We start from the raw sequence: 25,920 nt of genomic DNA, 5'->3' as shown, positions 1-25,920 counted from the left end.
AATCATTAATATGCATTCCTTAAAAAATTCCTTAAAAACAATTTCCCCTGTTCTCCTCTCTATTCCCTTACTACTTATTAAAAAAATTTTTTTTAATGTTTATTTATTTTTGAGAAAGAGAGAGAGAGACAGAGTGCAAGTGGGATAGGTCCAGAGAGACAGGAAGACACAGAACGTGAAACAGGCTCCAGGCTCTGAGCTGTCAGCACAGAGCCCGATGATCTGACCTGAGCCGAAGTTGGACACTTAACCTACTGAACTACCCAAGTGCCCTTCTGTTCCCTTGCTACTGATATGGGGACGAGATTGGGTCACTTACTCTGCAGAATTTCTTGTATTCTACATTTTGCCAACTGAATTCCTGTGGGATTCCTTAGCATGCTCTTCTGTTTGCTTTGTTTCCTATAAACTCGTAGTTAGTTACACACTGACGCTTGCTACATTCAGATTTGATTGTTCGTTAAAAATAGCTTGCAATTGTTGTTGGGTACTTCCTACTGCAGCAAATCAGGAGGCATATCATATCTGCCTACCTCTTTTTTGGGGGATGTTGTTAATTATAAAATAACCAAGTATTCAGAAATTATCTTAAAATCTTTCAAAACTTATTCCATAGCAATTCATGGATATTGATGGAACTACTACAAAAAATTACACTTTACTATAACCATGATTCTCAGAAACTCTTTATTACATTGAGAATGAGTATATGAAGGTATTTAATGTGTAAGCTTCTCCCCAAGACAGTTCATTTGTCCTGCTTCCCTGCCCCTGTAAATTTACAATCCTAGAATCTAGTATATCCACTGGAATCTAACATCCGTTTACTCAAGGTCCTCCTCCTAGCTAGAATCCAGCTTAGAACACAAATCAGTTTAATGGAAGTCTATACATACTACTTACTCATTGTAAGCCTGGGCAATCTGTCTCAGTTTTCCATTTTTAACATAGTAATAAGAGTACCCATTCCAAGGGGTTATGGGGATTATGTGCATGTAAAGCCCTTAATAACTGCTCCAAAAAATATTCATGATGGTTATTATTATTATTTCATATACTGCATTATTTCATAGTGGGTAAATGCATAAACTACCAGCATTATTTAGGATGAATGGGGGGCTTTTATACCTCCCTTATGATGGCTGAAATTCCAATTTTAGATTTTTGAGTTAATATAATCTAAATTTGATTCCAAGTTCCAGAAACTACAAGTTATGTGACCACGTAGATAGTGAGGCAGAATAGAAGGTACACGCAATTCATTTAGCTTCCATGAGCCTCAGTTTATCTGTGCAGGGAAGATAATAAAAATGAAAATAAATGGAGATAATAATTATATTTACTTTGCACATGCTTTTCTTAAAGATCAAACCAGGTAACATATGAGAGAAACAATTACAAATATATTTTGCTGCCATTATTGGATGAGTCACAAAATATCTGGTTCCTTGAATTGCTAGGTCGAGTAAGAGAAGCACCTGATGAACTGATAAAACCTAAGAATATTTCTCTTCCATTTGGAGACAAGGCCTAATGTAAATTCCCCAAGAGAGGTGCCTGCAGTGGACGTTTACGGAAGTCCACACCATACCCCTTTTGCCCACTCAATTTCAAGGAGCTATGTTAAGTTCCATGCCTGCTAGTGTCTCACAGCAAGCAAGCTAAGGCAGTTTGGAAGTATGGGTGAATTAAGGACACTGGGGCAACTTCAACCAATGCGTGATAGACACCCCAGTCTGTCCCAGACTTTGGTAGAAAATTCTGACGCATTCGGCTCATTTCCTCAGTCCCCAGTGGAATTAAACCCCAGCTGACGACAGTGGGAACCAGCTCGGTAGTGAAACCCTTACAGGCTTTTCTCCTTCTGTCTCATTCTTCACTCACACTCTCTCACTTCTGCTTCTAGAAATGATCCCAAAAGAAGATGGTGACACATTGAAAAATTTCAAGTATAACTGATTGTTGTAACAATCTTTGCCACTAATCAGGCTTAAGTAAAAAGAAGTAAAAGCAAGGTGAGAACACAGAGGCACTAGGTGCTTAAAACATGTAAGGTTGTTGGATGGGGCTTATGGAAAGAAGACACAATATCAAGAATTTAATAGAATATAACAGGAACACTGCCTTACATGCTTGCCTTGTGTTAATCCTAGTTTTACCTACTTAAATGGCCAACCAGGTGAGGAGAAGATGTTCTCAGAATCAAAGCTTTCATCTTTGGAGGCATTAATGTTATACCTCTTGTATCTTTTATACCTCATGACTTGGATTTGAACCAATGACCTCAATCAACTGCAAAAGAATCAGAAGAATCCTTCGGGATTCTGCTAGCACAAATGTAATTCAATTTTAAATCTAATCAACATCCACCCAGTGTCAACCATATGCCCAATATGATGTTAGGCATCATTTGTAGTCTTGAGCTACAAGTATGAACAACTTTACAAAGGCAGAAGTAACATAGTTTGTATTCTGTGTAGTAAGACATATCTTAGAAGAACATATTGAGGGTTTGTAATGACCAATGAATAACGCTGAAGACAAAGAAAAAGAAACTGGGAAAGTGATTACAGGGAATAACAACCAGAAAAATGGGATAATCAACATCATTAATGTCTACTAAAACATTAAAAACAATTTTTTTTAATGTTTATTATTTACTTTTGAGAGAGAGAGACAGAGCACGAGTGGGGTAGGGGCAGAGACAGAGGGAGACACAGAATCTGAAGCAGGCTCCAGGCTCTGAGCTGTTAACACAGATCCCAACACAGGGCTCGAACTCACGGACCATGAGATTGTGACCTGAGCTGAGTCAGAAGATTACCCAACTGAGCTACCCAGGTGCCCCTCTACTAAAACATTTTTAACAAACTTCCATCAGAGTTGGGAGTTAACCTTCAGATAAAGCAAATTGTAAGCCTACTGATCAAATTTAAGTTACTAAACCCATTTGGTAAGGGAAAAAAAAAACCAATTCAACTGAACACTGTACATCCTCAGAATTTTCTAAAACAGATACCAAATCATGAAAGTTTCCAACTACATTTTGATTCAATTCAGGTTGCCACAGAGATACCGAGTTTTTCATTAGCTTGGCATTGACAGCTTAGCCCCATTTTCCCTTTCTAATGGTATATTCCTGATCCTCTATTCCAGTCAGTTACTTCTATTTCTTTTATTTTTTTTTTAACGTTTATTTATTATTGAGACACAGAAAGACACAAAGCATGAGCAGGGGAGGAGTAGAGAGAGGGGGAGACACAGAATCCAAAGCAGGCTCCAGGCTCTGAGCTTTCAGCACAGAGTCCGATGCGAGGCTCGAACTCACAAACTGTGAGATCATGACCTGAGCCAAAGTCGGACACTTAACCGACTGAGCCACCCAGGCACCCCCAGTTACTTCTATTTCTTGTAGAAGAACACGTCTCCTACTTTCTTATCTCTGTGTTGTGGTTCAAGGCATTTTATCCTGCATGGACCACTCTTTACTGCCCTTTCCTATCCAAATCCTACCCACCACTGGTTAACTAAGTGACTATTTCCTTGTAGACAACATTTCAGGTGCAACTATTTCCTTTGTGACCATATTATAAAAATCTATGTAGATTTAAGTTTTCAGGGATTATGTTTAGAAGACCTGGGATTGAGTTCTAGGCATAGCATTGATTAGCTCTGTAACACTGGGTAAGTCATCTGGTTCAATCATCAAAATGTTAACGCACATCCTACAGTGTTGGATGCTAGGACTACAAAGATGAATGAGATAGGGTTTTGATATCAAGGAGTTCACAACTGAAAGGATATTAAATTCTTTTTTATTTCTTATCAGAGAGAGTGTGTGCAAGAGGGGAGGGGCAGAGAGAAAGATAAGAAGAGAGAGAATCCCAACCAGGCTCCTGAGCTGTCAGCATGGAGTCTGATGTGGGGGTCAATAGCACAAACCGTGAGATCATGACCTGAGCCAAAATGAAGATTCGGACGCTTAACCGACTAAACCACCAAGGTGCCCTCAAAGGGTCTATGAACATTACAGTATAACAGAATCAAATGAAATAATGGAAATAACAGTACTTAACAAATAGGAATAGGATATTAAATATAAGGTATTTAAGAATCACAAAAAGTATGTTTTGATTTATGATCAAGGTATATTCCTTTAAAAACTGCTCATGTTTGGAATATTAATTTAGTGTTTAGAACTGAAGCCATGTTGAGATTCTGGTATCTTGTTAGCTTAGACCTCTCTTAGTTTAGCTATAACTGTCTATGGATGACTTTCATTTTTTTTTTTTAAATGCTTATTTTATTTTTGAGAGAGAGAGAGCATGAGTGTGGGAGGGAGGATACAGAGAGAGAGAGAGAGAGAGGGACAGAGGTTCCAAAGCATGCTCTGTGCTGATAGCAGAGAGCCCGATGTGGGGCTTGAACTCACCAACCATGAAATCATGACTTAAGCTGAAGTTGGACACTTAATAGACTGAGCCATCCAGCTGCCACTGTCTGTGGACCTTCTTATATATTTTTTAATATGGAATTTATTGTCAAATTGGTTTCCATACAACACCCAGTGCTCATCCCAACAGCTGCCCTCCTCAATGCCCATCACCCACCTTCCCCTCCCCCCTTCCATCAACCCTCAGTTTATTCTCAGTTTTTAAGAGTCTCTTATGGTTTGCCTTCCTCCTTAACTTTTTTTCCCCCTTCCCCTCCCCTATAATTTGTTATGTTCCCCTCCCCCTTAACTTCTGTTAAGTTTCTCAGGATCCTCTGTGGACCTTCTTAGAAGGTAGCTCCTCCCTATCTGAATATACCCTTATAGACAAGGGTATATTAGCAGTTTTCTATAACTGGTGGCTTCTGCTAGGATTTTTCTTTCAAAAGGCCACTTGGGTAGGAGTTCTTACTAGGTTTAGAGATAACCGTCACAAGATCTAAAGCAGATGGTTTAAACTCAAAATAGTCAATTTATAAACTCTAAGAATTTTAGATTTGGTAATCTCAAGAGACTTTAAAAAAAATTTTTTTTTAATGTTTACTTATTATTGAGAGACAGAGAGACACAGAGTGTGAGCAGGGGAGGGGTAGAGAGAGGGGGAGACACAGAATCCGAAGCAGGCTCCAGGCTCTGAGCTGTCAGCACAGAGCACGATGCGGGGCTTGACCTCACAAACTGCGAGATCATGACCTGAGCTGAAGTCTGTCGTGAAGAGACTCTTTATAAAGTAACACGACTATGGATTAAAAGGTTCTAGTTATATTTCCTACTCAAAGCCTCTATCAAAGCTGAGATCACACCGCAGCTATGAGATGATAATGTCAGTGGCTGCTTAAAAGCATTTCACAGGTGCCTTTTATTGAAATGGTTGGTTAAATGAATCTAATTACCATCTTCTCCAAATTATTCTAACTCCCTAAAATCTATGAAATACTTTTCTTCTTCTTTTATTTAAAGATTTTATTTTTAATTAATCTCTACACCCAACTTGGGGCTCAAACTCACAACTCTAAGATCAAGAGTCACATGCTCTACTGACTGAGCCAGCCAGGTGCCCCGAAATACTTCTTTTCTTTTTTTTTTTTATTTTTTTTTTCCACGTTTATTTATTTTTGGGACAGAGAGAGACAGAGCATGAATGGGGGAGGGGCAGAGAGAGAGGGAGACACAGAATCGGAAACAGGCTCCAGGCTCTGAGCCATCAGCCCAGAGCCCGACGCTGGGGCTCGAACTCACGGACCGTGAGATCGTGACCTGGCTGAAGTCGGACGCTTAACCGACTGCGCCACCCAGGCGCCCGAAATACTTATTTTCTTAATGTAATAAATATTAACATATTGAAGGGTTTTCATTTGAATAATTCATAAACAGGAGTATTTGTCTCCCCTGTAAAACAACTATTTCACAAGGAACAGGATGTTTACTATAAGAGAAATAATTATATTTATTTTGCATCAGAAAATAAATCACCCTTTATTTTTATTAATAACAAATTATTTTTTGTTATAGTAAAGAACAATCCTAAAGTCAGTCCAATTACATAGAAACATAAATAGGAAAAAAGAAAAAAAAAAGAACCGCATAATATTTCAGTGACTCTTACTAGAAAAAATCTGTTACTTACGGCAGTGGCTCGAGAGAGTTCTCTACACGTACTAAGCAGTCCATTTTGTAAATCGTCCCTCTGTAACACCACGGTCTGAATGGCTGCTGGGTTATCTGCGTTCATTTCTATCTCTTGGCTGGCTGATAGCAAAGCTTGCTCAAGCGTGTACTATTATAATAAAAATAATTATACTTAATGTTCTGCATCATCGGATTAATTCTTTTTACTTTAGTTATCAGTGTCCTGATAATGAGCATATAAAGTAACATCAATTGCAGATAATAAACGTAATTGTCCTACTTTCTCCTTGTGGAGTTGCTGAAGTTTCTCTTCCAGAGCATGTACCACTTTATCTTGTTCACATAACCGGCTTAGCTTGGCCTAGGTTATAAGAGAAAATCTGTTGTTAGCAAATTTTCTTTTTTCCTGTAGTTGGAGGTAAGTGTAATAAGAAAACACATTTAAAATAGCCATAGAATACCTAATTAGGCCCATCTTTATTTCAATCAGTAAAATAAAAATTAAAATAGCTTTTAAAGACACAGTGCTTAACAAACATGCACATAAAGTGAAAAAGCATTTCAACCATACTATTTAACCTACACAATTCAAAATATTCGTAGTGAACAAGCAGTCTCATATAACTTTAATGGATTTCAATGTAGTTTTTTCCCTACAAACTGCTAGATAGGTTAAGCGACATATGCAGTCCTTAATTAAAATATCGACTGGATTCTGTTTTTATTTTTTTTTTAATTTTTTTTTCAACGTTTTATTTATTTTTGGGACAGAGACAGAGCATGAACGGGGGAGGGGCAGAGAGAGAGGGAGACACAGAATCGGAAACAGGCTCCAGGCTCTGAGCCATCAGCCCAGAGCCCGACGCGGGGCTCGAACTCATGGACCGCGAGATCGTGACCTGGCTGAAGTCGGACGCTTAACCGACTGCGCCACCCAGGCGCCCCTGTTTTTATATTTTAAAAATTATGCTTTTACGTTCAGAAAAGAATATAAACAAAAGATTGCTTTTAACTGCAATAATACAAATAAAACCTTGCTAAATGGAGAAAAAAATCACTTTCAATAGTTTAAATGTTTTGAATTCTTGGTATTACCCCAATTTTTAAATTATGAAAATATCATATAATGACAAGCGAGAAATCGGAGATTTCACTTTCTTTGCCATGTACCTGTTAAAGTAACTACCTTATGTTTATTAGACAACAAAACTCAAGCTATACCAAATGGCATATACTGAAATGAGAAGGTATAACTCAACGGAATAAAACCAGGGGAAATGAGGGAAGAATGAGATAAAGAAGAATGGGGCACCTGGGTGGCTCCGTTGGTTTAAGCGTCTGACTTCAGCTCAGGTCATGATCTCACGGTTTGTGAGTTCGAGCCCCACACTGAGTTCTGTGCTGACAGCTTGGAGCCTGGAGCTTGCTTCAGATTCTGTGATTCCTTCTCTCTGCCCCTCCCCCACTTGCACTCTGTCTCCGTCTCTCTCAAAAATAAATAAAAACTCAAAAAAATTTTTTCTTAAATAAAGAAGAATGCATGGCAAGTTAGTCAATCTAACTAATTAATTGTATTGATTGTATTTTAGATACAATTAAAAGACTAAATTTTAAAAAGGAAGGAGTTACAAAATTTCTAGAGACTGATACTTTCTCTAGAAGACAGAAAACTTTACTTTGTTTCCAGTTCTCCATACTTTTTTTAAAATCAGAAATAGTCCTTTTTACTTTAAAAAATTGTTTTTATTTTAGAGAGAGCATGTGCACATGTGCAGGAGCAGGGGAGGGACAGAGGGAGGGAGAGAGAATCCCAAGGAGGCTCCACACTCAATGCAGAGCCTGACCCGGGCCTGATTCCATGACCCCAGGACCATACCTGAGCCCAAATCAAGAGGTGCTAAACCAACTGAGCCAACCAGGTGCCCCTAGTCTTTTACTTTCATTTAAGTGATTTTTTCCTATATTCAACTGTTAATTATGGGGAGGGGGGATAGTTACAGAATAGGGGAGTGATGATATAACTTAACCTAAGCATAAAATAAAAGAAAATGCTAATTTATTTGGTGTTATTTTGGAGGGCAATAGAGGAAGAGGAAGTTTTTTGTCATGCATACTTCCAATGTTTTGGCAGAGAATATAACAGAGTACTGACAATATATATGTAGCATACTAACACTTACATCAATATCCACTTCTTCAGGTCTGTATTTGTATAATGTGCCTCTACATTCATCTTGTGACAGCTATAGGGAAAAATGTCAGGTAGCAAGTTTAAAAATAGTATTTAAAAAAATATATTTGGCCTATAGTTAACATTTTAGATTTATATAATAAGAAAATGGGATTTTAATGATTCTTATACTTTAAGAAGTTTAATTCAAACACAGATCATTACAAAAGTAGAAAAATATTTAACAGTGATGCAATATGCAAGATACATGAAAATGATGTTAACTTAAGCTTGTCAAACAAAATAATAAGTTGGTCAAACAAATTATACGGCACCTTACATCTTCCATTTGTAAGACACACGTCATTTTAATGGAAAATTGACAAATACAATCATGGCAACTGTACTGAATCAAATATTCGAACCAGGCATATTTCAGCAGCCAGAACCATCCTTCACGGTATACACATAACCACACAACTGTGTATGCGTATACTCAAATGCCAACACATCTTAGTACAACTTTAGTAACAAAACCTGTAACATACTGCATACATATACATAATATATAAACACACATACACAATATAGACTTATCTTGTTCTTCTGTCTTAAGAACTAAAAGATAATGGGGGAAAAGGATGGGTTTAATTGAAAAGAGGAAACTCATTCAAAACCTCATAGAACTGAAAGCCTATGTTATTAAACTATGAATAGTCAAATTGCATAAAAAGTTTGTATGTTGATTGACACCATTTGTTTTATTACACTATAAGAAATGCTTGCTCAGTGCATTTAAACATCCTTTCTTCAAACTCTTTCCCAGTATCTTTCAGTCAAAGGAATCTTCATTTTTGCTTGTGTTTATCAAGATTTCAAAAGTCATCCCGGTCAGTTATACCACAGCCTCTGCAAGCAATATTTCACTTTCTCCCTGGTCTTCTGACTTTATATCGACTGCTAGACAGTAACAAAAACATAGTTGGAAAAACTTACTTTGGGCTCACTGCATATTTACTAACTGGCACACTTTTTCTCAAAGTGGGGATGGGAGTAATGTTTCCCCACTACATTCCAGATTGGAAAATTAAACTTCATCTAATGCATCATAATGCATCTAATTCATCACAAATGCATAAAAATGTATAAGTTTTAACTATCTACGTCCACTTGGCAAAAAACTGCTTGCCAGTTACATCTTTAGAAGGAAGCATAATTTAAAAGCAGATAACTTTGAATGGATCTAGAAATGTAGGTTATCAGGAGGTTAAAAATGTAAGCATTACAAACATACAATAATAAATCCTGGATTTATGTGTTTCATTTCAAGACATAACTTTCACGTCCTCATGCAAATGAATCTGTGACTATTTAAGGGTATGCAGTGATTATTAAACAAAACTTTCATAGAAATGAGTTATCACATGAAAAATGAATTTAATGAGAAAAGTCAGAATACTTGTGCAGTATTTTCAAATAAAGAGCATTAAATATGTTGTAAGAAGTATCAATTTTTATTCTAAATTAAAGCACCTAGATCCAAGAAAATAATTTGTACTTTCATCTGAAAAAAAAAAAAGTAATGAAAAGGAAGTTTTAAAATGCTTAGATCCATGATAAAAAAATGTAAGACAATGCCAAAATTAAATTTCCCATTTATAAGAAATTAGAGATGTAAAGCCTTTAGCTACTAAATGTTCAAATATACTTTACTTAATAATATTTAAAGTTAAATGCAGAGCAGCTTTACCAAACCATGGAATGTAAAGTTTGAATGTAACTAATGCATAGTGCTACATGTAGATTAAAATATGAACATCGTATCCTAATTGCCAGGGTCAACAGAAAAAAAGACTAATATTTTAAAATGGAAATGTAGCAGTCTATAATAAAAATTTAGGGTGTTGGTATACTATTTTTATTTATGGAATCTTACTGCATATTCATTTTCTTTCTCTTTTTTTTTTTAAATCAATTTTCTTAATGTTTATTTATTACTGAGAAAGAGAGAGAGACAGAGCATCAGCAGAGGAGGGAGAGACACAGAATCCGAAGCAGGCTCCAGGCTCTGAGCTGTCAGCACAGAGCCCTACACGGGGCTCGAACTCATGAACTGTGAGATCATGACCTGAGCCGAAGTCGGTCACTCAACCAACTGAGCCACCCAGACACCCCTGCAATATATTCATTTTCACATCAGCTGACAAAGTAAAAAATGTGTACTGTGTTGATAGAATTTAAGAGTGATATATCCTTATAACCATATGAATATATTACCTAAGTTAGATTTACTTTATCATTATGTTTAGTACCACTGAAAAATTTATTAAAACCTTTTAGCAAGTTATTCAATAAAGATATTCATTATTAGACACTAATGAAATCTTAAAATAATCAGCCTTCCACTATACATTGCTTTTACCTATTAGAAGGAAAGAATAAAAAAACATGATTATTCTTTAAAAAAATTAACCTTTAAGCATGGCCTATTTTCCATTACTGATAATAATAACTGAGGCTTTTCTTAAGAAAAGATGGATATAGTTTATTGAAAGTATTTCCACTTGGAATTGAAGTTTGCTATTTGGTCCTCACTATGAAAATCTTACTTATAAGAAAAAAAGTAATTTCGTTAATATTCTCATTACTTAAGATCTCCATAAAATCATGTTTCACTTTTTATCATTTTTCAAATGCATCTTTAGCAAAAGGAAAAAAGTTCTGGGTTTGAATACCTTTTTTTTTGAAGTACCTGAGCAATACTAGAAAAGCACATGAAAAGGGGCAACGGAGAATGTATAAGGGTTAGCAGTGCTCAAGCTTCAACCTGAGAAGTGTATTATACAGACTTTACTGACATCTAGACATATGAAGATATATGCTCTATTTAGAAAGTCAGAACTTTTTCATAATAAAATATCTAATAACCTTTTAAAAAACTGGCTTGGCATTAAAACAAAATTACTTTTGTTTATCAAAATTCAACTTTCTATAGTATCCCTTTTAAGAATGTGAATATACATATACTTTAAAGTTAATGAATATATATAAACCCCAAAAAGGTTTTTTGGGGAAATATTTGATAGAATTAGACATTTTGTGGGGGCTCAAAAATAGTCACAGGACGGTAGGTATTTGCTAATATTAGTATGTACCTTTCAAAACAATTATTTATCAGGTGATTAATCTCACAGATATTATTTTATAAAAACTCTAGTACAAAAATTAATTGGGAAAGGCAGTAGAATGACTAATAAATGAGAAGATTTTTCAATACCAAGTGCGCTCATTTAGCATTTTTTTTTTTTCGGATTCAGTTTTAGATCCTTTTTATATCACCAATTCAAAGAAAATTAACTGAATAGGTAATTTTTCGGGTGTCTTCTTTCTTCCAAGAAAATGCAAACTTAAAGGTTCTCCTGAGAGAAAATCTAAATGGCTATGATTTAGAATAACAGGTCATAAAACATCATATTTTAAGTTGTATTTCAGGAAACTATTAACACAGCATTGTAATGCAATGTCAGAGAGGCATATTGTTAGAGTGTATAATAGAAACTTTCATAAAGATTTCCTTTGGATATTAACACGGTAAGGGAAATCTGGAGAAAAAAATAAGATCGAATTTCAATTTATGTAAATTAATAAGCAAATTTAAGAAATGTGTCTGAAAGTCATTTTTGTTTTTTAATGCTTATTTTGAGAGACAGAGACAGAGACAGAGAGAGAGAGAGAGAGAGAGAGAGAGAGAAAACGAGTTGGGTAGGAACAGAGACAGAGAGGGAGAGAAGGAATCCCAATCAGGCTCTGTGCTGTCTGTAGAGCCAGAGGGGCTTGATCTCATGAATCATGAGATCATGACCCGGGCCGAAATCAAGAGCCAGATGCTGAACTGACTGAGCCACCCAGATGCCCCTGAAGGTCACTTTCATCTACCAGCAGTGCCCTGTAACAATTAAGTACTTCATTAGTGGCTGACTTTTAAAAAAGAATTCTCTAAAGACACCCTCAATTTGACAGGACTGGCAGTCAACACTGATTACCTGGTAATCGGTTGCCTATCTCATGCCCAGGAATGGCTGCTGATGGTAGACGTTCAGATCTTCCAGTTTTGTACAAATTTAGTTTTTTCTTTCAAGTATTCATATTTAATGAGGAAACACATTTATACAAATCGATTGTTCTGGTCAGTGATGCTAGTATATAAGACCACTCTAACATATCTCCACACTTTTGAAAAACTCCGATTAGAACGTTTAGTGCAACTGAGTAATTTCAATCAGCGATGACTTCTGCATCACCAACCCTGATTACTGATCATTATAAAAAAGAAAAACCCAACCCAACAAAACTGAAAATCCAGGCTATAACTCTTACTGAGAATATGCAAAATGTGAAAATAAAACCCATTAAAACATAATACCTTTGACTTTTACCAATATAAAAATGATAAAGTGCAGCTTCAGAAAAAGGTATTAATTCCAGAACAAAGGCTAAGGTTCTCAGCAGTGGCATTTTGGAATGAAGTGTCAAGTTCCTTTAATCTGGTTACTTTAAAAATGAAAGATTTTCTTTTTTTAACTTTTATTTTTTTAAGTTTATTTATTCATTTCTAGAGAGACAGAGTGAGTGGAGGAAGGGCAGAGGGAGAGGGAAAGAGAGAATCCCAAGCAGGCTCTGTACTGTCAGTGCAGAGCCCGATGCAGGGCTTGAACTTGTGAAACCTGAGATCATGACCCGAACCAAAACCAAGAGTTGGACACTTAACCGACTGAGCCACCCAGGCGCCCCAGAAAGATTTTATTTTCTTTTGAAAAGTAAAGCTGTTTAACTTTAAATATTTAATCCTTTGTTTCTTTATTGATAGAATAAAAACTGGGCCCAGAAACAGGGCTCACCCTTCTATCAACTGTTTCAATCTCCCAGCTACAAGGCCCATGATACTGATCCCTAGGTGACTAAAGCAAACCAGAAGACTTTAAAGCCAGTGAGCTCAAGGTGCTTCTTTTCACTAGGTGCTTTTACACATGTTAATCAAAATACATTCATTTTTCATGTTTGTTAATTTTCTTCTTCGGTATGAATTTTAAAGTACTATAACAGGTCATAGGCCACAGTAATTTGAAGGTGTTGAAGTGGAAGAAGCTGATGTTGCAAAACACACAGCTAAGAACATTTAGACCATGAAATACAAAAAAAAAAAAAAACAAAAAAAACAAAAAAACAAAAATGACTGGATAGGAATGTATAAAATGACTTCTTTTGCAGATCTGCAGATTACCAAGGTCCTAAATTAAAGCCAGCCAGCTCCATGGCACATATTTTGAGTTAGGGAAAAGAATGAGGTAAGATGATGCATATGATGGCATAAGAATGGTAAGAATACAGGGAGAAGATATCCCCAGTATGTTAAGAAGTGGCTATCATTAGGTCTTACTACACCACAGTACAGAAACTAGATTTAAACAACTCCCATACAAATATAATCTATTCCTGAAACAGTGGGTGGGGGTGGGGTAGGGTGGGTTGCGGGCCGCCCCTAAAAGGAAAAAAAAAGTTTTTTAAAGTTCTCCCTAGAAATCAGTGAAAATGCTTTTAGAGTAAATTGGAATTAACGGCAATCCAGTACCAAATTTGCAAATGTACTGCAGACCTCCAAGTACGTACGTATCAATCAAATACTCTGCACAACAACTTCAGGAAAATGGCACACTTAATATTCAACAGCAAAATGTTCAGCAAAGCCATGCTAAGAATACTGCAGCATCTTAAAAAGCATGGATGAATTGCATTTTTCCAAATAGACATAAACAAAAAAAATGAAATAAGAAAACACTAATGTTATGAGTAACTCTGAGGATAAACCAAAACTGTCACTGAGGGATTTTGCAGATGATAAAGCAGTATCATTCACTGTCCAAGACCTTACTTGCTGGTACAGTTGGGGTCTTAGCGCCGAGTTCTCAATCATTGTGTGAACCATGGTGATAATAGGTTCATTTTCTTTCATCTATTTCAAATCAGGAGGAGCATACAGCAAACATCAGTTTACAGCACAGCTAGATTTGAAAGACGACACTGTAAATATAGCCTCTACTTTAATATCTTCCTAATAGTGCAGTTGCTTACATTTTACCCCAAGGTTGTACAGATTTAACTTACATAAACCATTTCGAGCAAGTATTAAATGATGTTAAAATACCTCCAAAGTTATATAAAAGCTTATTAATTGCAATATTGCTACAACTAGGTTTTACCTTATGAATATAATCATATAGTCAATGAATATTTTTACATGTACTACAAAAGATGATAAAGCAGCACGTCTTATTCAAAGAATAAAGTGCAAGGACCTACTTAAAAGGAGAAATGGCATAATTTGACTGTTTAGTAAAAAAGCTTAAAACAATATTCAGTTCTTTGTAAAGTTAATCAGAAAAATATTAGTCCTCTGCAAATATTAAAATCTTATAATAATCAGTATATCTTATTGAAATAATTACATATTTCATTAATGTTAATTTTGATAGATATCTGTAATACACCGTTTTGGATTTTCTCCCAGTATAACACCACGTGTAAAATTATTTCAAGGACATGCAAACTGAAATTTATTTAGCAAAGATCAATGTATCTCCCTAGTTCCTAAAAAGGCTGAAACCATATTTCACATTTCCAGCTATGTTGTACTTAATTACTGCCTCCAGAAAAATACTTGTTTTAGTAGGCTCTGGACTCAACAGCTAAAGCATTCAAAAGAGAATCATCATGACATATAGAGAGTAGAAGGCCAATGAAGATTGTACTGTTTATAAGCAGACAAGTCTGTTTATAATTGCAATTTGCAACATATAGTTTACATAGTTTTCTTCTGCATAGTATAGAAAATAAGCATTTTTATCATGGTTCACAAATGCTACTTTAGTGGCTTATTTAAATCTACAATAAAGGTTTACTAATCTTAAGATTAATAAATGCATCATGTAAGTAAAAAATAAGTCTTGAAAACTGTGTATCTAGACAATTTTTTATTCAAGCTAAATAATTTCTTTTTAAATGTTAACATCTGTATTATCAGTTAGACTCAAACTTCTCTTTCTCTCCTGCAATACTATCCCAGAAGGATGTGTTGATATGTAGTTCAGAACACATTTTTTACGTTGTTGGGAAGTAACTTATAAACAACTACAGATATTTTTTTTTTCTTTAGGAGAAAAAATACTTTTATTATAGAAATTTAAGACCTCTTTATGTTTTCAAGTACCCTCTATATTTTACAGGAATGCTAATTATTTTATCTTAATCAAATGGTGATCTTGGAATAAATTGTTACTGCTTTTTGTTTTGGCTTACATTTGACTGTAAGGATACACATTTCATACAGCACAAGTAAGCTTAAGTCTCTACTTCTAATTTTAATTTTCAAAGCAATCTCATCATTACTATTTTTCAATAACATGCCCTGGAAATTAGTCAAAAGAATACTGGATTCAGATTTTCTTGTGTGTGGTGGGTGGAGGTCAGGAGCATGAATGTTTTAAGAAATAATGGAGATCAGATAGCATCCAAATGTAAATGATACTCAAAGTCAAACTGAAATTGCCCATTGAGTCTTGGAAATCTGCCACCACAAATGGGCCTCTGTGTCAAATGACTAGGTCAACATGGCTCACACCTCTAAGCAGAGTTTCAATAGAGTCAGATTAAGGACAATGTTCATACTCTAAGCTTGGCAAATTTATTTGAAGGGACAATATGGTTTTTGTAGAAGGATAATCAAGCCTGATTTATTTAGTGTACTACTTTGAGATGGTAAATATGCATGTATATACAGGGATGCCATATATGTGATTTAAAAATGTCTGTTTAACTTACATGTCATAGCTTATTAAATACTGAGTCACTGAGAAGGGTTCTTTGCAAGAAGAAACTAGCTTAGGAACAGAAAAACTAAAAGTAAAAAGAATACTTAAAATATACAGACTGCAGAGTGTTTCAGAGATCATTTCTGAAACTATTTCTCATTATGAAAAATTTCAAATATACGTACCAAATCCTAAAATATTAAAATTAGAAGTCATCTCTAGAAATCGACAGTTTAGTACAACAAAGGAATAAAAATGTTAGCAGCAATTATTTTGTTTTTTAATTTCAGAGAGACAGACAGAGAAAGAAACTCAAGCAGGCTGTATGCTCAGCACAGAGTCTGATGCAAGGCTTGATCCCATGACCCTGAGATCATGACCTGAGGTGAAATCAAGAATTGGACACTCAACCCAATGAACTACCCAGGAGCCCCAGCTGCAATTATTTTGAATTGTGGGACTGTGGATTATTACCTTTTTCTTTCTCTATACTTTTTTTTTTTAATGTTTGTTTATTTTATTTAAGGGGGTGGGAGGGGCTGAGAGAGAATCCCAGCAGACTCTCCATTGTCAGTGCAGAGCCTGACGTGAGGCTGGATCCCACAAACTGTGAGATCATGACCTGAACGGAAATCAAGAGTTGGACACTTAACTAAGGCCCCCAAAGCACCCCTTTCTTTTCTCTAGACTTCTCTGCATTTGCCAAGTTTCCTCCAGAGTAGATACTGCTTTTGTTTCTTTTTTTTTTTTTTTAATTTTTTAAATGTTTATTTATTTTTGAGAGAGACAGAGAGACAGAGTGTGAGCCAGGGAGGGACAGAGTGAGAGGGAGACACAGAACCTGAAGCAGAGCTCAAACTCATGAACTGTGAGATCATGACCTGAGCCAAAGTGGGACGCTTAAGCGACTGAGCCACCCAGGTGCCCCAGATACTGCTTTTCTTTTTTTTAAACATTTTTTTTTTCAACGTTTATTTATTTTTGGGACAGAGAGAGACAGAGCATGAACGGGGGAGGGGCAGAGAGAGAGGGAGACACAGAATCGGAAACAGGCTCCAGGCTCTGAGCCATCAGCCCAGAGCCTGACGCGGGGCTCGAACTCACGGACCACGAGATGGTGACCTGGCTGAAGTCAGACGCTTAACCGACTGCGCCACCCAGGCGCCCCCAGATACTGCTTTTCTAATTTAAAAAGATACTAAAGAGTCAAGGATAAAAATATGTAAACATGAAATAAACAAAATTAATGGGACAACCATATCCTCTGGCAAACACCCTTTGGTAATGCAAGGAAGCTAAGAAAAATTTTAGCACCATGTGTTCGTATCATGTTCAAGTCTGAGAGTTAAGGTGGAAGAACCCTACTGGAGTCATCTAGTATAATGAGGACCTGATCTAGAAAACTATTCTTATAAACCTTTAGTCTATCTTAGGAATCTGTATCCATGTCAGAAATTTATTAGGAAATATGTTAATTAATTAAAAAAGGTAAGCTACCCAATATATTTATAAATACATGTAACTACCTTGTAATACCCCCCCCCTGCCATTTTTATTACATCTTCAGAAATCAAAATTCAAGTTTAGACCAGGGGTTCTGAACCCACACTCAAACTACCCGCAGAGCCTGAAAAGAATATAGACACCCTGATTCCCAGATAATTCTAATGGGCAACTTCAGAATCTTTGATGTAGACAATATCATTAAAACAAAAAGGTGACAGAGATGGGATAAGACAATCTATGGAAAGGCAGAAGAAGCAGGATCATTTCAGAATTTCCTAGGGCACCACACCTACCTGACCAAGAGCTGTTAGGGTGGCTGAGTAATGGGCTGCTAAGAATGATCCTCAAAGGTGAGTGGTCCTGTATGTGGTGGCTCTACCTTTGCATGTGGTGTGCAACAGCTGAAGACAAGTGAACACAATAATCATGATCCAATATAGTGAGAGTTTGGTCCCTATGAAACAATTTCAGCAAGTTGACTGAACTTTCACTCTTTCCAGATTTATTGAATTGGAAATACTAGACCTGCTTTATCTCCCAATGCTCCTAGAAATAGGCTAGTGGTTCCCCTCACTGAAACACCTCTGAAATACTGTATATTTTAATACTTAGAAACTGCCTTGTTTCCGTAACTTACACTGAAATAGCACATTCTATCTGGCTTTGGTCATGTAAACTTTATAACAGCTTTTCAATTAAAGTAGTAAATTATGGCCTAAAAAATACATAATGCTCCATGAGCAAGTTGGAATTTCATTCTCAAGTTCTTAAAAAAAAAAAATCCACCAATTCTCTTTTGGTTCGAATACAAGGATTCTAGACAGTATTATGATAGTGGTGTTAACAGTTGATGTATTTTGTTTTAAGGAAGCAGAGCAAGAAAAAGACTAGTACATGGAACATGTTTATTCACTTGAAAATGAGTTAAATAAATGCTTTGCTTCTAAATACTTTAATTCCTTGTTTGAAGTAACAGGTAATGTAAGTTTATGTTTCATTTAACTGATAAATTATAAAGCTATTAATAATAAGACATTATTTTATAATAATAAAAATTAGAATGCTTGACTCAGGCATTATACTATTTTCCTGACTTCAGCAATAAATAAGTAAACAAACGTGGAAACATCTTGCAAATACATTTAGGTAATGTCAATGTATTTCTGTTTAGAACAAAACCACCTATTTTTACTTGACATTTTAAAGTCTAAATGTTTAGAAAAACTACCTAGAAGGTCTGGTACTTAATTCTAGCCTCCTTCTCAGTTTTGAAGTATGCTGGGCTAATATAAACAAACAGTATTCTTTGATGTTACTCTCAGAAATAACTTAAAAACCCATCACGAAAAAACTTTTCAACACAATTCTATGTATCTGTGTCATACTTACTAGGCTCTTGAGCAGAACTTCCCAACTGACACCTGTGGGTTGGGAATGGATTACAGGTGTGGGGGGATAGGGACCACCTCAGTCCTCCCTGGGCCTAACCTGCTGATGACAGGGTGTCATTTAGTTCCTGACAAGGCGCTGCACAAATATCATCACTTTCTATGTGTGCCACATATGAAAAAGATAAAAAGCACTAAGATAGTGTTTTTATTTCAGAAAAACTAGACTTGACTTCTTTCTTTGGTGTTTACTGTCATTTATCTCAGTAGTTCTCAAACCTGACTGAAAAAGAAAATGGCCTATGGACATTTAAAAACATATGGAGGGCTGGGCTCTGGCAATTCTGACTGGGGACTAGGGGAAAGAGGGCCCTGAGTATTGTACTTTCTTTTTGTCTTTTCTAAAGATCCACTGGTAGTTCTGATAGGAGATCAGGCTTGAGAACTATCTTGGCACTAATTCAAGTAATTGGAGGACTAATTCAACTGTCCCCAGTAAGGAATTTTTCAAGGTCCTGATGAGATGGTATTAAATGTTAATCAAGATATCTGCACAAATACCAAAGGACGAAAAATTCCAAACTATCTAAATACAAGGATTGCATCTACATTAAGATAATTATCTTTTCTTTGTATGAGATATAGCATTAAGATACTAACCTCCCTTAAAAAATCCAATGAATCTCACACTTAGTAATATTGGTGGACTCAAGCATAATCATGGGGGACCTGGGGTGTCAGGAGTCCAATTTCCAATTGTGTTGTTCTATTTGTCTAGCAACTCCTAACTGTTTCAAAGTCTCTGTATAGAAATTAGATAAGCTACTAATGTAGAAGGACTAGGATATTCTAAATCATGAGATAAATGCTCCTGAATAATTTTGGAGGTAAGCGGCAGGAAAGAGAAAGATTAGTAGTGAGCAGAGCCAACCAAGACAGTCATTGATATAATTTAGCCTTGGAAAAGATTAATTCTTGAATCCTCCTGCAATATTAAGTAGTGGCTTAATTGGTCTTTAAAAATTTTATATAATAAATCATCCGGAATAGTGTTGTCCAACAGACCTTTCTGTGATGATGAAAATGTTCTATACTGGTGTAGTCTAATACTGTAGACGTGTGCCTATTCAGCTCTTTAAATGTGGCTAGTATGAGGAAAAGAATTTTACTTTTATAAAAATGTAACTAACTTAAAATTTAGTCACATATGGCTTAGTGGCTATCACAGTAGACAGTAAGTTTAGAAATTCTAGACAAGTGAATATAGTATAATTTTTTCCCTGATCTAGGTCTTATTCCCAGAAGGAGAAAACATTTGCTCAAGCTCTGTCTTGTAATTGAATCTGAGTCTAAATGCTGTGCTAACAGCTTCCTCCTTTTTTGGAGCAAGCAGTCTGGATGATTCTTATCTACCCCACAGAGCTTTTGTCCTGATAACCAATGAGAAGACCCATTTCTGTGCTGTCATTTTCCATTTAAATGGAAAATGGACTTTTCCCCAGTTCTTAATGACTTCTTAGGAAAAGAATTTTTAAGTTGAGAATCTGTCTTAACAATAGCAAAACCCCTGATGGCCTAATCACTGAAGAATTCATTTCTCAAGAATGTCCTCCTGTGTCTAGATCAATAAACTCTTAAGAAGTGTGGAAAGACTAAAATGCTAAAGAATTTGACATGCCTAGGGTGAAGCTTTGAGGAATGCAGGGGTCTTTATAAACAGGTCATTGAGATAATGACAATGTAAATGCCCTTCACTCTCATTCTAGGAACATCTGAAAGTCCAAGAACCTGAGATTGAAGGGTATGACTACCTATTGAAACTACTCATTGTTTAACGGGGAGCAGAGAAATCTGAAGTGACTTTTTAAATAGAGGAATGTAAATAAGTCTCTGTATAACTGATCAGGCAAAATACTGAGGTCTATTACTGTGAAAATTTTAAAGCAATCTGAATAAACTGTCCATGCTATATACGTCTTCTAAAAGTAAAATTTGGGGAAAATATTACTATTATTATATTTCAGAAGAATCAATGGTACTTTGAAAGATGCAGCTAGACAATATAATATTTTCTCTTTTTCTTGAAGGGAGGAAGATTTTTAAAAAAAGGAATAACAAATTGGGACGCTAACATAGGAGTCAAACATATCTGATGTTCCCTTAAAAGAAAAAGCAGACACATTTCTAAGCTGGATGATGCAGTAAGTATTGGCTTCAGGATTACTGGTAAGGTCCATTTATTGAGAAACATTATGAAAATACCCTGAACCCAGCAGAACAAAAGAAGGGTAATCTCTACACTCACAACCTTACTTAAAACTGCTACATTTTTAGGGCCCCCATTTTGAGATACATATACCTGTAGTATATTTTGAAGAAGACTTTTAAGGTCTCAGCTAATGTCTTTCCAAATAATTTATTTATGTAATTTACTCACAGTGAGTTTCTACTCTTTTTACCTAGGGTCTTTTAAGTTTTTGTTTAATTAAAATCCTTTTACTACAGGATAAACTTTACAAACCTGACTTGACTTTAGTGGCTTAAACTATTTTCCTTGTTTAGCTATTCTTAACCACTGTTCCTTTGGCTTCACGGAATATATTACTATCTGATGCTAGCATCTTTATTCCTGGCATTCACAGCCAACCAGAAATATTAAAAGAACTCAAAATCAATTTTGTAAAAATGCTTTATTGTGGACATAATGTTTGATATGGTTATATTTTCCTCTTCTTTGCATGTATTTTAATACCATCTTAAAGGAACAAATATTCCAAAAGTGAAAATCTGATACCTCTGTTAGTAAAAAAAGGTATTTGTTTTGGCCGTGGGTAAATCTACTACAAAATATATTTGAGCTTTAAATCAAAGTTAAAATATCTTCTGGATACAAGGATCTAGGTTTTATTAATAGCAATTGTATATTCTGAGTTACAATTAGCACTGAGTAGCAGATTTCCTATCATTATTTTAAAGATTTATCAGCTTATGTTTTAACTACATAATCATACTCTTAGGCCAATCTTAAAAATGTTTTTGGCATTTATGCTCAACTTTACTTCCTTCCTGGGCTTTGAAAATAATTAAAGAATCTACTTTGTAAGCACTAACTTCCTGCCTTACACTGAGCTCCATCAATCTCTGCTGAATGAATGTTCTGAAAAAATGAATAAAAATAAGATAGAAGCCACAACTACAGACACTGGGCTACAAAAATATTTGCTTTTATAAATACAAAAGCGAACTGTATAAATATTATGCATTTTAGGAGTGGTGGGGAAATTGTCTTCATGTTCTTATCTAGGAAAATATAAGAACAACTCCATTAATATTCAAGGAAGTCAAATAGATTTAAAAAAAAAAAAGGGAAGAAAATTCATTAACACAATGTATTCATCCTAGCTTTGTGATTTGGGGCAAGTCATGAAACCTGGCTTCTGGGGACAAAGGTAACTGGCCCACATGCTACAGAGGCTTACATAGAAGAAGTCAAGTGGGATATTGTATGTGCCAGTGCTTTGGAAACTGTAAAGTGTTACTTAAGCTGTTAGGATGAACAGGTACTGGACAGGTGCACAGTGTAGAGAATAGGATTGCTTTTAAAGTAGTATTTGAGAAACAGTGAGTTGCTGGCTGAAAAAAAGGGATGATAGGATAGGAAGAATTTCAAGGTTGGGGAGGTGGTAGATAGAGAGGGGGCTTGGATGATAAACCAAAAGGAGATCTTATTTTGTAGCAAAAAATTTGTGAAATTTCTGGAGTTAGCTGAGAGACATAACGTGGCAGGTGCTTTTATTATTGCCAAGATTTTGTGATTAAATGGTAATAAGGAGCTTAGTATATATAGGGTGTTATGATGGCCTCTATAATCCTGACTAAACACCATGAATATATCATGTATTCAGTTAAACAATCTACAGAATCTCATGATTTTCCTGCTTTCAGTAAAATTGTTCTTAAAATACTTTAAATTCAAGTTTCAAGGTATTTTAAACTTTAATATTCGGTGGTATTGGGTGGATGAGATATTAGGAGAACATAATATAACTCCAGGAAGCTGACTTAATTTTTCCATTTTTGTAGATCTGTATTCTTTCCACCCTTAGAGTGGTGGAACAAGAGAACTGTCATACCTTCGCTCCTTCTAGGTAGGCTGCTACTTATTTTTCTTTTCATCCACCAGGCAATCAGACTGCCATAGGCTGGTTATCAGGCTCTCCCAGCCATAGCTGGAGGTGGAGACTGGGTCTCATTTTTTTCTTTTCTCTTGAGGGCTTAAACCAGTTCTAGGTCTAAGCAAACAGCTAAAGTAAAGGTCCCGATACTTCCCAAAGTCCAACGAGCTCTTTCCCAAGGATGATGTGCTCAATAAATGTTACATCATTCACGTTAAAGGTGAGCAGTATTTTGAACTAATTTTGCTTTTTAGCTTTTTGATCCGACTACTGAGGTATAAAACAACAATTCTAAATTTGGATATGTTGGGCAGGTAATGAACTGAAGGCAGAATGTCCAAGTGCAGATTTCCATAAGCAACTAGAAACACATAACTGGAACTGCAGAGAGAGGTGTTTTAGATACTTTTGTGCCTTTTTCCACATCTTACTGGCCCAACTTTTGTTTTAACTCTTGCTGAGCCAACCAATTCATGTATTGGGACCCACTGGGTGCTAATGTATGTATAATGTATGTATGTTGGAGAGTTAGTCTCAAGAGGCAACCCTTGGTCAAAGGAGGATGGGAGCCAGTACAAATGCTTTCTTTTGTTGGTCAGTCGGGCAATTCTGCAGTGTTTCTTTCATCAACAAGTAGTAGTCAGATGAGGCCCAACTTGTCTATGGCAGTTGCTAATATATTCTCTCCTTCCTTGCTCACTCTCTTTACTGCTGTGCCTTGGTATCACTTCCCAAAGAAAACTTCCTGAGAACAAGCCCACATCAAGGACACACCACAGGCTCTGCTTCCTGAGAGAAATCCAGGGGCTAGAGATGAAGAATAAGAGACAACTAGTAAAATGTGTGGATAAATGCTCGGTTGAAAGAACACGGCTGAGATGAGTGAAAACAGTTAGCAAAAAGGGATAGATTAATTACTAGTAAGAAATAGGAAAGTCATGATAATAATATGTAGGCACTGATAGGCCAAGAGATCAGAGAGTTAACACATATAAGTCCTTCCAAATTTTCAATTCTAATCTACCCACAATTTATTTTAGCCTTCTTAGAGTTCTGCCATTATGATGTCATACACTGCTTCAGAACTTTCTGGGTATCATCCCCCTCTCCCCAATATTTCTGTGATTAAATATGCAGAGGAAGGGAGAGACAGAAAAAGAAGAATGAGGTGTGATGGAGAGAAAGGATCACTCTTAATAGCAAGGCATAAAAAAACACAGATATTCTATACCATGTAACTAGTTAATAAATGTTAAAGTAACATACTTCCAATTTTCTAGTTTCCTTAGTTTGCTTTTGCCAAATGCCTATTCTACATCCCCTAGAAAGATTATCTCAATCATCCCTGAAAATAGAAGCTCCAGGACCCCTTGAAATATTAGAGAAAATGGGATCTTTGCTTAATAGCTCAACAGAACAAACTTGCTGAATTGACATGAACAATGAAAGCCATCAAGAATCTCTTCAATCATCTTGTTAGCATTTCTTCCCTTATAGGGAAGCTGTCTTTCATGAACACAAAGAACAAAATGCAAAAAGGTATTCTTGGATTTTTACCTTGAATGGTTCCAGTACCAATTACATATATTCAGTTAATTGTTTCTTTTTACATTTCCCTTGGTATAAGTATGTTTAAAGGTGGCCAGAGTCTGTGTCTGCATAGTTTTTTTCACTATTGTTTCTTGAAAGGATATAGAAAGCATACTGGTGAGGAATGTCCACAGCAGCCAATGGGGAATAAATGGGGAATATCAGACTTCTTCCAAAAGTCATTAGTAGCTTTAGCACACAGTTCATAAAATATTTGTATTTATAAAAAGAATTACATCATAAAATCTCAATGCTAATACAAAATCTTTGCAAATTATAAGGTTTAGTTTACTCTTCAAGATTTTTTTATTTTTATTTTTTCATGGATAAACTATTTTATAGTTCTTTTTTCTTTTTTTAAATTTTATTTTATTTTTTTAAAAAAAAATTTTTTTTTCAACGTTTTTTTTATTTATTTTTGGGACAGAGAGAGACAGAGCATGAACAGGGGAGGGGCAGAGAGAGAGGGAGACACAGAATCGGAAACAGGCTCCAGGCTCCGAGCCATCAGCCCAGAGCCTGACGCGGGGCTCGAACTCACGGACCGCGAGATCGTGACCTGGCTGAAGTCGGACGCTTAACCGACTGCGCCACCCAGGCGCCCCTAAATTTTATTTTTTTAACTTAATTTATTTTTTTAAATTTGCATCCAATTCAAGATGTTTTTTTAAAAGTTAGTATTAAAACAAAATGATTTTATCTTCCCCACAAGCATCTGATAAAACTTAAAAAAAATATATTGATAAGACACAAGGATGTAGCTATTGGCTGTTGCACCTTTTAAGCATTTTTATTTTTTAAGTATTTTTATTTTTAAAATATTTATTTATTTTTGAGAGAGACAGAGGCAGAATGCGAGTGGGTTAGGGGCAGAGAGAGAGGGAGACACAGAATCTGAAGCAGGCTCCAGGCTCTGGGCTGTCAGCACAGAGCCCGACGCGAGGCTTGAACTCGCAGACTGTGAGATCTTGACCTGAGCCGAAGTCGGACAGGCAACCGACTGAGCCACCCAGGCGCCTCTCCTCTTAAGCATTTTTTAAAAAATGTTTATTAAAATTTTTAAAAATGTTTATTCATTTTTGAGAGACAGAGAGAGGCAGAGCAT

General features: G+C 35.9%; 1 protein-coding gene across 1 annotated transcript in view; it reads right to left on the bottom strand.

Annotated features, from left to right (window-relative positions):
* PLEKHA5 (pleckstrin homology domain containing A5) overlaps positions 1 to 25,920 on the bottom strand; it is a 242,328-nt gene that overhangs the window by 32,857 nt on the left and 183,551 nt on the right. Inside the window, exons 13-15 of the mRNA XM_047066453.1 lie at positions 8,302 to 8,364; positions 6,402 to 6,482; positions 6,120 to 6,269 (exon numbers count right to left, since the gene is read on the bottom strand). Coding sequence (XP_046922409.1) covers positions 6,120 to 6,269; positions 6,402 to 6,482; positions 8,302 to 8,364 — 294 coding nt within the window. The remainder of the gene's footprint in view (positions 1 to 6,119; positions 6,270 to 6,401; positions 6,483 to 8,301; positions 8,365 to 25,920) is intronic.

Source organism: Lynx rufus, unplaced genomic scaffold, assembly GCF_022079265.1.
Source record: "Lynx rufus isolate CCGP_SWC_20201006 ecotype Redwood Valley unplaced genomic scaffold, mLynRuf1.p SCAF_7, whole genome shotgun sequence".
NCBI lineage: Eukaryota > Metazoa > Chordata > Mammalia > Carnivora > Felidae > Lynx > Lynx rufus.
The sequence above is the reverse complement of the archived record's forward strand: the minus strand, read 5'-3'. Positions and strand labels throughout refer to the sequence as shown.